The sequence below is a fragment of the Poecilia reticulata genome, unplaced genomic scaffold, assembly GCF_000633615.1.
Source record: "Poecilia reticulata strain Guanapo unplaced genomic scaffold, Guppy_female_1.0+MT scaffold_632, whole genome shotgun sequence".
Taxonomy (NCBI): Eukaryota; Metazoa; Chordata; class Actinopteri; order Cyprinodontiformes; family Poeciliidae; genus Poecilia; species Poecilia reticulata.
The window spans coordinates 1-10,793 of NW_007615381.1; the positions used below are offsets into that span (position 1 = coordinate 1).

At 35.7% G+C, this 10,793-nt stretch overlaps 1 protein-coding gene across 1 annotated transcript; it reads right to left on the reverse strand.

The window, feature by feature from the left end:
• Nucleotides 1-966: 966 nt before the first annotated feature.
• Nucleotides 967-8,092, reverse strand: LOC103461119 (von Willebrand factor A domain-containing protein 5B1-like; the record flags this gene model as incomplete). The annotated part of the gene is made up of 6 exons (XM_008403451.2): nt 7,929-8,092; nt 7,683-7,844; nt 5,406-5,631; nt 4,440-4,594; nt 2,861-2,992; nt 967-1,095 (listed from the first exon to the last, which is right to left on the reverse strand). Coding segments are annotated over exons 1-6 (943 nt in total), but the record flags the coding sequence as incomplete, so codon positions are not given.
• Between the last annotated feature and the right edge of the window lie 2,701 nt (nt 8,093-10,793).

Sequence of the window (10,793 nt, forward strand, 5' to 3'; positions counted from 1 at the left end):
TATATTTTTTTTTTTTTTTCAGACAAAGATAACCTGACTAAACACAGAAATCAGTTTTCAGACGATGATTTCACTTGCCAAGAGAAATCTTATATGAAATGGAAAAAATGACAGTCCCTTAAACGTTGTACTAAAATCAACTGGGATGCTCTGAAGGCAGATTTCCCAGAGGGAAACTGGAAAAAACTACAACTGATCCCAGATATAACTTGAAAGGCTAACTTTGTGTTTCAAATTGGCTACTACTCCTATCAACAGCAGTATACAACAGGGCCATTGTAGATAGAAAAAAAATTAGTAAATTTTCACTGAAAAGTGTTGGAAATGTTCTAGAAAAAACAAGGAAACTTCTGAGTTTGAAAAATCGAAAAGTTACTAGAAAAAACTTTCTGAATTTACAAAAACTATTTAAAAAAAATTCCTAATAAAGTAATTTCTTGACTAAATAAATTATAACAGTTTAATTTGCATTCAAAGAGACATTTAAAATTTAACAGCGAAAGGGAGAATTAATTATTGATAAAACATTTTTAAAGGCTTGTTTGCATTCAACCAATTGAATATAGAGGCCTCAGCAAATGTAAAATGTCATAATTTGATTATGTCAGAAAAATATCATATTAGCTTCAGGAAGGCGAAACATAAAATCTTGACGGGAAACTTTACGTAGATGATGAGGGGGATAACATTTATGAGATATTGAATTAACTGAATTATCTATATTGTTTTATTACAAACTTCCAAAAATGTTTACAGTTTTAGAAATATTCAACTACACAAGTAACTCCCTGATGTTTCATGATTTTATCAGGATTACATTCTGCTTCAGACTATAGTTAAAATAGCATAAATGCATCTTTTAAAAAACACCTGTTCTTAGCTTTAATGTTGACGCCTTCTGAACAGAAACGGGTATAGTATTGATGTCATCAGTTCAAGTAGAGGAAGGAAATGATGGCCACACACTCACTTTCCTCTGATTGCTGGAGTCCTTCTTGGTTGCTTTGATGAAATCACTCCGACTGTGAAGATACTCGTCGTACTCCTCCTGCGTCATGTCTCCATTCTCGACGAGAACGTGTGGCACATGGGGCTCTGATGTGGCACAGCGACGGTGAACAAAGACATCAAGATGGAAACTGTCAGTTTCTGTGACTGAAAGCTTCACTGGGGAGTAAAAAGGTAATCCAAAAGCACAGAATTACGCCCACGCTGATTGTGGTATTAATTGTATCACAGTGGGGCTAAAGAAAAGAAAACTAAATGAGAAAAAGGATTAAGTTTCTCTCTTTCTTGTTAAGGGAAAGGGTGAAGGTTTAGTGAGAGCTGCAGTCGGCACACTCTTCCAAGTATAGGGTTTTACAAATCAGGATAAAATAACATTTGGATCATTGCCAGGTTTTAAAATAATTAAAAATTCACACTGTCACTCAGTTGAAGTTTAAACCAAAATGGAAAATTCACCAGCTTAAAGCAGAAAGCTTTCTGCAATTTTTCTTTTTTCTTCTGTATTCATTCAAAATTTATCTTTTTGAATGAATTCTGACCTAGTATTTCCTTCAGTTCATTAAAGATTAGAAATATTTGTTCTGGGCTGATATTGTATCAGCCCAGCACCTCAATGGACAATGGACCCCCTTTGACTGGTCCATGTAATGTGAGACCTACACACTCCTTCTGGCTAATGTAAAGGCAATTATGTCATTCAGTTGGGAGGAACATGTTTATGCATCCCACTGCACCTCAGAGTGAAGATGCTGGTCTGAAACATAAAATCTTACCAAGTATTTTAGTATTTTCTTGTGCACAAAATCTTAGCACACTTGAAACAAGGCATAACTAATTTACAAGTAACTTCTCAGGAAGAAATACGAGCTTGTTTTAAGTCAATAATGTCTTAATATTGCTGAAAAAGTATTGGCTTTACTTATAGGTTTTCACCAATATTAAGGAATTATTAACTTAAAAGTAGATCCTATTTCTTGCTGAAAAGTTACTTGTTAGTTTACTTTAAAAATTTTTTTATTTCAAGTAAGATAATGGCACAAGAAACGACTTAAAATACTTTGTAAGATTTTGTGGTTTTGCAGTGTGTCGGTTTCCTAGACATTCACGCTTATATGATGTTTCTTCTGACTTTCTCCTTTTTTAAATGTATACATTTTCACTTCATCAGCTCAAATATTAACATTGATGCATCTACTTTAACCCTGGTAAACATTGTGTTATGCATTTATGCCAGAATTTCTTGCGGAAGTAATTTTGCCACTCCTTTTCCATTTTTTATTAATTTTAGAAGAACTATCATGAGATTTAAACCTGGACTAGAAATATGTACAATATTTGTCAACAATAATGCCTTTCAAGGTCTTACTTTTCGCATTGTATTGTCACTAATCGAAACACAATCCGTGAATGTTCGAAGCACAGCTCTGTCTCCTTCATCCCTTAGCTGAAGCTGAACCTCCATGTTGTGGCAGAAACAGCAGCACAAGTCTGCTGTGAATTAGATTGTCCTGGACTGACCGCAGGTCTGCTTGTGAACAAAGTGCTCATAAGAGGCCCATCAGCTCAGTGTGTCCACGGCTCATTCCTGCCTCAGGGAGACAACCAGCCCACACATCCTGGAGATCAAGACGGCATTGAGGGACAAAAAAAGAGCACCACAGGAGGAAAAACCTCCTGGTGCTGGTATGCAATAATTTTTTTTCCTGGACAGATAGTGAGTCACCTCACTGCTGATCTGATTGCAGGCCACATATTGTGTAAAAGAAAAAAGCTAAGAGCCAATTTGAGAATGTTTTACTTGTAAATGAATAAAAGTCTAAGTGCAGCGCTGAGTTTTAAGTTATAAACTCACCGCTGGGGTAGATGAGTATTTCGACAGGGCAGTCGTAAGTGTACTTGTCAGCCAGCGTGATGACGACGCTGGTTGCCGAGCGAGCCAGAGGGTCTGCATCAGCTCGGATGGCGTGAGAAGGGCTCTCCACTCCTACACAGAGCAAACAAGTGGCTCTAAAACACCGGCAATTACTCCAGTCGCTAACAGCATCCTGGGCACACATTTCCAGAGGAATTCACACAAAGAGGAGGCAGCGTTAACAGTCGACAACTCAACAAACTTACCTGTGCAGTTTAAATAAAAAGCTGTGGGAGATATAATTAGGGCTGAAAATAAAGATTATTTTAGTCATCGATTATTCTGATGGCTGGAAAATTCTGGTGATTTTATTTAAGCCTTTTCAGTATTAAAAATACATTAAAAGATGCAAATAAATAATTAAATTCCTTATGAATATTTTTTGAAATGAAATAATGTTGCATTCCTTGATCATTTGCATCAAAGGATGCATCTGCAGCTAAAACAAATAATCCTAATAACACGCGAAAAGCACAACCTTTTCTGTTTGACTTAATATCACTACAGTGTTGGACTGATCTGTTTATTATTATTTTAATTAATTGATTAATAATCGATAAGCAAAATATGCCAAATTGTTTCCACAATTTGAACTGGGCGGAGCTAAAATTAGACCACTTGTGGTTTTTGGAGTAAAACATATCTACAACGTTTTTTTGCATCTTAAATGTAACATTTTGTACAATTTTAGCTTAAATACTGTTCTGAATATGTTGTTCTTGCTCAAAGGAGCAAATGACCTCCTTTGAGTCACTCCAGTTAATGATTAATTGATTATTTAAATAGTTGATTATTATCTCAATAACCGATTCAACACAATTAATCATTTCAGCCTTAGATATAATATAAAGCAAACACCATGGAAAATTGCTAATTTAATCTGGTTGGTGGGAGACAGAGAAGTTGTGACTTCTTCAGTTTGCATGTCAGAGACTCTGTGATCAACTCAGAAAAAAATCCCAACAACTTGGTTTTGGATTTTGTTTGCATGATTGTCTCTGACTGCAGCAAAAGCATGTTTGGCAGTGAGCTGTATTTGTGCAGCTCACCACCAAACACCTTCCCTTACAGTTTCTTATAATTCAGATAAGCAAATGAAATCACTGATGTCTTTTTCTCCAAATAAACTGATGGTAGATATGCAGAAACTTCCCAAGTATGTTGAGAAATTCAGCAAATATTGAGAAAAAATCCTGATGTCCTCAACAGCGTATTTGTATTAGGTGCATGTATTTTATTTTATTTCAGTTTAAGTGTTTTTATTATTGCATGACTGTTGGTGTTACTTTGTTATATGAATGTCTCTCTTGGGGATAAAGTCTGTGAGGCAGAGAAGTGACGTAAAACTGAAATTTTTTACTGAGGATTCCTCTAAAATCAAACTGATCATTTTAGACAAAATATACAAGCATAGACATATGCAACACGGAGTGTGTCACCATGTTGTAGGAGTTTTCATGTTACAGATGTTAAGAGCCTCCAATAATTGCATATAAACAAAAGAGATAAATCATCTAACCTGCGAGAAGGTACGGAGCTCGAATCTCCAGCTGGAAGTTAAATTCATAGTCCATGGAGTTGATGGCCTCATCCTCCAGCAGCGCCGCCAGCCACAGCGGAGAGGCGCTTGGATTCTGATCGTGAGGACTTGAGGCACAAGTGGGTCTTTCACGACTAAAAACATAGATACTGTTTTTCAAGAACTTTAACACGCCACAACAGTCATGTTCAATATCTTACTTAAAATGTATGTATTTTGGTAAATTTATGTATTTCTTTAACTCAATCTACTTAATGCATACACTGCAAAAACACAAAAGTATTTTTGGCCTAGTTTCTGAGGCTTAACATTTTAGCATGTGAAATAAGGCAAAATTAACTTACAACTAATTTTTCAGCAAGAAATATGAACTTGTTTTAATTAAACTATTTTATAATGTAGATTTTTTAAAAAGTACTTGCTCCACTAGCAGATTATTTCACCTATAAAAAGACATTTTCCCACATTAGAAGTAAAATAATCTGATAGTAGAATTAAAATATTAATACTAAGGAGTTATTCATTTAAAATAAGCTTCTATATTTTGCTTAAATTTTACTTATAAATTAGTTTAGTCAAATTTCAAGTGTTCTAAGATATTTGGACTAGAAATTAGACAAAAAAGTGCTTGTTAAGATATTGCATTTTTACAGTGTGCTGCAATTAGTTGCACATATACTGATGATTTTACACACACTTGTTTTTGCTTACAGTGAATGAAAACCCAACATTCTAGATTAGATTATTAAGTGTTCATAAAACCAAGATGATTTCATGAAAAATAGGTGTAATGTCATTTTAAAGATTGCTATTATCTAAAAGTACTTTTAATGTGAGTCTCATCATAATCAAACTTATTGAAAATAACTGTTAAACCTCGATTTAAAACACAACAGAATGTAATCTAAACACACATTGGTTTTTCATCTGGTTTTCATCTCTTACGTTCGGGAGAAGTTCGGCGACAATCCCTGCTCCTCGTTGATGGTCCTTTGTACCCGAGGAGTGCAAACCGGTGGGGATGAGACCCTGATCCCGCCGCTGGGCAACGTGGTGAGCTCAGACGACGTGCTGACCAGGATGTGCACCGTCTCCATTGGGGGGATAATTCCAAGGTTAACTACTAGCACAGTCCTCTCAAAGTCCTCATCCACCAGTATGTTCCCTGTAGCTACAGTTTAGAAAAGATAAAATAATATTTTGTGTCAAAAAACACTTTTAAAGTAAACTTTAATGGTGGATTGTTTTATTTTTGCTTTCAGACAACTTCCTTGTTACAGCACAGTTTTGTTTTGCGGACAGAAAAACTAATTGGCCTGCAAATGGATCTTCAAAGATATATCTAATGATGGATATAAAATAGTAGCTGGGTGAATTTTTAGAAACCCTTCAGGGCTGAATTATTAATGGTGCTTACAGTCTCTGAAAATTAATCCGGTATTTGCCGTTCTTATTCTCTTTGAGTATGAAATGACAGGACAAATTAGTATAATTACAGACAGAAAAATAAGAACTGAGCATTTCAGCATTTTTCTCAGTAAACATATTTAGGACACTTATTCATCAGATGTTGGTAACATCCAACAATATCCTCATACATATACAAGGAAATCATTGTCCATGCATAACGTATTTCATGTTATTTTCCATAAAGTGAGAGACCAAAGGGAAAATGTATTGTATTTAAATAACAGAAGACCCTATGTTGATGATGATATATTACATAGAAAATCCCAGCTGCTTTATTTTCTCTCTGAAACCAGTTGAGCATTTCCTTGGCTTTGCTCTGTTGCTCAGTTACAGACTGCTGCATCCTAAGAGCACAAAGGAGCATCATCATAGATCCCTCCTTGCAGCAGCTGTCTGACTCTATCCATCACTGCTCTCAACTATGTGTGTTTATTTGGACATTTTGAGTCGTTTTAAATAACATTTTTTCTCACATTCTCACATCTCTGTGGTTGCACTGTTTTCATTGTCAGTTACTGTCATTGGTCTGTTTTTATTGCTCAAATACACATGCACATTTTTATTTATTTATTTATTTTTTGCACATTTTTGTTTTGCACATTCCTTTGGAACTTTATACAGTTATTTCTAATAACTGTATAAAGTTTATTTTGTAATTTTGTCCTTATTGCATAATATGGTATTCTATATTCTGTTTATATATATTCCTTGTTTCATCCTCAGCATTATGGTAACAGATTCACATTATTAATAATATCTCAGTAAATTCAATTTGACATGATCTTCACACCACCAAATGTTAGTGTTGCTGCAGCAAACTTTAAATGAACTCCAGTGTGTTTTCTCTTCAGCAGAGGAGTCTGGTGCAGAGAGGTGGCATTGCAGCTGAATGTGTTACTTCTTGGGTTGTTTTTTATTTTTTTAAGCAAGAGTACAAATTAAGTTCAGGCTCTTCTACAACTCTCTACAAGAGGTCCTTGGCTCCTTAACGACTCTTATTATTATCCTCTTGACTCCACTGTTGCTAATCTTGCGAAAATATATATTTTTTGTCCTACTTCTAGAACATTCAGAAGTTTATAAATATATATTTAACAAACTGAGGTTGTGAAGGACTTGGGAGAGCTTTTTTCCTCATGTAACCATGAAATACATTTGTGTTTCCATGGAAAAGAGGAATGTCTTAACAGGCTATTAATAAAAAATAAAGCACCTGGCATTAATTTCTGCTCAGGGAGGTAGAATTGCTTTCTAAATACTCAAAAGTTTGCCTTTCTTCAATTCTTTTTATGTAATTTCCCCCAACTTTTCTTCATGTTTCTAAATCTTCTCATATTTTATTACATGTAAATTAATTTATCAGCTTATCTGATTTTACTGTACATGTGGATGACTTATCTGTTGTAAATGTCATGTCAAAAGTCTCATCATAAATATACCAAGAAGGATTTTGCAGTGCAATATTCATTTTCTCTGCTGTATTCCTAATACATTCACCAGTATTGTGTATGAATAATGCCCATGTCTCTCAGTAGCTTCATCACATTATGACTTGCCTGCTGCAAAACACTGAACCAGACAGTACAGAGGAGGATCTAGGATCAACATAAACACTTTACAGAGCTGGAAAAGATCCTCAGACTTCGATTGTGCTGTTCTTCGTTTCACAGCAAACCCCCTGTACGCCGCACAAACAGAGGCCTTTGGACTGAGCTCATATAACAATATTGATCTGAGTCACTTCAGCCTTACCGGTGTTGCTCTGGAGACCCCCGTTAGCGGTGCGGCAGATGTCCTGATAACAATCATCAAGTTTTGCCTTGCCTTTTATTTGCAGGGTTATAATTTGACTGGATATCATAGCCTCAAACCCAACAACAATGGAATTTTCTTCCAGTGGATATATGAAGATACCTTCAGGGAAGAAAGAAGAAAGGACTGATGCTCAGAGGTTTGAATTGCATCGATGTGTCTGTGGCATGCAGTCATCTCGCTTACCCTCAATTGCGTGGTCCTCAATATTCTCGTAGGTCATAGAGGCCGTCAGAGCCAGAGTATAACCCCTGACGCAGCAGGTGATGTCAGACACACTGAGGGGCAGAGCACACTGGCTCTCCTTGTTGATGAGTCCAGGCATCCTGCTGGCTTTAGGATTCTGCTTTGAAAAGCAAACAGAACCAAATCAGTACATTTGATTAAATAAAATTGAAAAATTGTTGGATTTATTTATTTATTTTTAAAAACTTCACACATTGAGAACAAAAGAAAAGTTCTCCTTTGCTGTTTACATTGGATGTGTGATGGAAAGTACCAGTCAGGTGCTTCTAATTCCCAGTTAGTTAAAATGCCATGCTGAATCTGCCAAAACCTTGTGAGAGAATTGTTGCATTCTGTTGATAGAGCCAAACATTATATTTTTCAGATGAAGCTGAGGTTTTTGTCAAAGTTGATCAAATTATAACCATTTCAAAATACCAGCCAGCTTAGAACCAAAACATTCAGATACATTAATATATTTCATTTCCATCATCACACTGACACCAAGCACACAACCAAATTATCAAGTTAAAACAGAAAATGTCAGCACATTCTTTCCAACAGAAAATCTGCAAGGTCACATAAAGAGAGTTGTGCAGATGATATGTTCTCACCTTCTGGTAAATTTAGAAAACTTTTCCAAGGCAACGTGGGCAAATAAGACAGAGTGGAGATGTGGGAGGCTGACAGGTGCCTGACAAAGAAGACTGGCTGTCGAAATCACAAGATTCTTCAACAAAACACCAGCTGAAGGCTGTGCACACTTACACTTTCTTTATTCAATGTAGCAGATTTTTATGTCATTATGTCATGTTTGCATATTAAAAGTGAAGTTATATGTGGAAGATCTCATTTCACATAACCAAAACTTGGCATTTTAACTGTCAAGCTGATTGTTAGATTAACTGATCAACTTCTACAAAAGCAGGGATTTTAAAATAATTTGCCAGTGTGTGTATCAACACAAAGCCAAGATGGAAAGACTTCATTAACTGAAAAAAAAAATCAGCCTGTTGCCACCTTTTTCCAAGAATAACATCCATGTGCAACAGCAATGCTCACTTATGACAAAATACATATTTTTCCATCATCTACCTGTGATCCTCTCTCTCAGGTTACATATTAAAGTTTGCAAAGCTGCAACTGAACAACATCTCTTTCTTTGTTCAGAGAATACGTTTCATTTCAAAGGGAATTTGACGATTTATTCTGTTCACCACTGAAGTTTTTTTTCATCAGCCTTGATGTTTCTGATAGGCTCTTTTTCAACATTAACCTGTTTTAAAATGAGGTAGTGAGCAGTGAAAACTTCCATCCATTGTGCTTTTACTGTCTTTTACAGTAAAAATATGTTTTTCTTCACGTTTTGCACACTTTTACCTCCAATAGTTCAGAACTCTACCTCAATATCTTCCCAATATTATTCATGAGCTCCAAATATATTCCTGTTCAAATTGAGCACTCTGAGCAGGAAGTGATCTTGTTTCTTGTTTTTATTACTTTTGATGGCCAGCAGCAATAAGATCAAACACACACCAGGGACACATTAGAGATTCAAACATTACAGCTAAAGCTGTCAGTGGAGCATTCTTTATTGGTTCTCTAGCCTCGGTAATCCTCCTCAGTGTGATGTAAAACTAAGAGGTCTGGGGTAAGGTGACACCCGTGCTAAAACCATTCAAGATAAAAGTCGTGGCAATAAAAACAAAGATTTTAAGGTGACATTGCCATTGCTGTCCAGCAAGAAATGTGCAGGTAAAATACAGATCTCAGAGATGATAAAACTAACATGTTCAATTACATTAAAGAGCTAAGAAGCCTGATTATTCTGTTTAATAAATGCAGTATTCTTCTTACTTCTTGGAATCCTTTGTAATGATTTGTGATAATGCTTAAAATATATTTTTTATTAATTTTTGAAACAGAATAAGCTTAAAAACAAAAAAAGGGTAAAATACAACCTTTAATTTGAGTACATTTATTCATGAGGGGAAAATACTCAGGGACAATTTTTTATTTACTGGTAGAGTGGGTAATATGCCTAAAGAGTAAAATATCAGATTTTTTTCGTGCCAAATCCGATATTTTAAAAAAATCTATTTTTAGCTTTCCTTCCTCCTTTTCTTTAAAAGAAATGTTACAAATATTTTGAAAACCTTTATTTCAATCATCTCTTCTTGGAGTTGACATGAATTCAAAATCCAATGAAATACAATCTGTAAAACAAGATGGTCACTGAACTACAGAAGCCCAAGCAATGCACAATCCAAATTTTTCCAAAAATTTTATCTTTCTTAACTGCTAATTTGATTAATCGATAAAATCAATCAAACGCCCAACGCTACTGAACAGAATCTTAATCTGCAATGTCCAACATGCAGCCCAGCAAGTTCCCAGGACCCACAATAACGTCACAATACTCTACCATATTTAATACTTGGCAAGAGATGATTTTCCATATAAATCCTTTGCTTTATGCCAGACCCGACTATATTGTTTGGTGCCAAAAGATCAACTTTTGCCTCAAAGAAAAATCTTAAAAATGTTAACAAACCTCAAAGATGTATTGTGATGACAGACTTTCGTGGCGGGCTGCACAGTGGAGCAGTTGGTAGAGCTGTTGCCTTGCAGCAAGAAGGTTCTGGGTTTGATTCCTGGCCCAGATCTTTCTGCATGGAGTTTGCATGTTCTCCCTGTGCATGCATGGGTTTTCTCCGGGTACTCCGGTTTCCTCCCACAGTCCAAAAACTCGACTGTCAGGTTAATTGGCTTCTCCAAATTGTCCCTAGGTGTGTGTGTGTGTGTGTGTGTGTGTGTGTGTGTGTG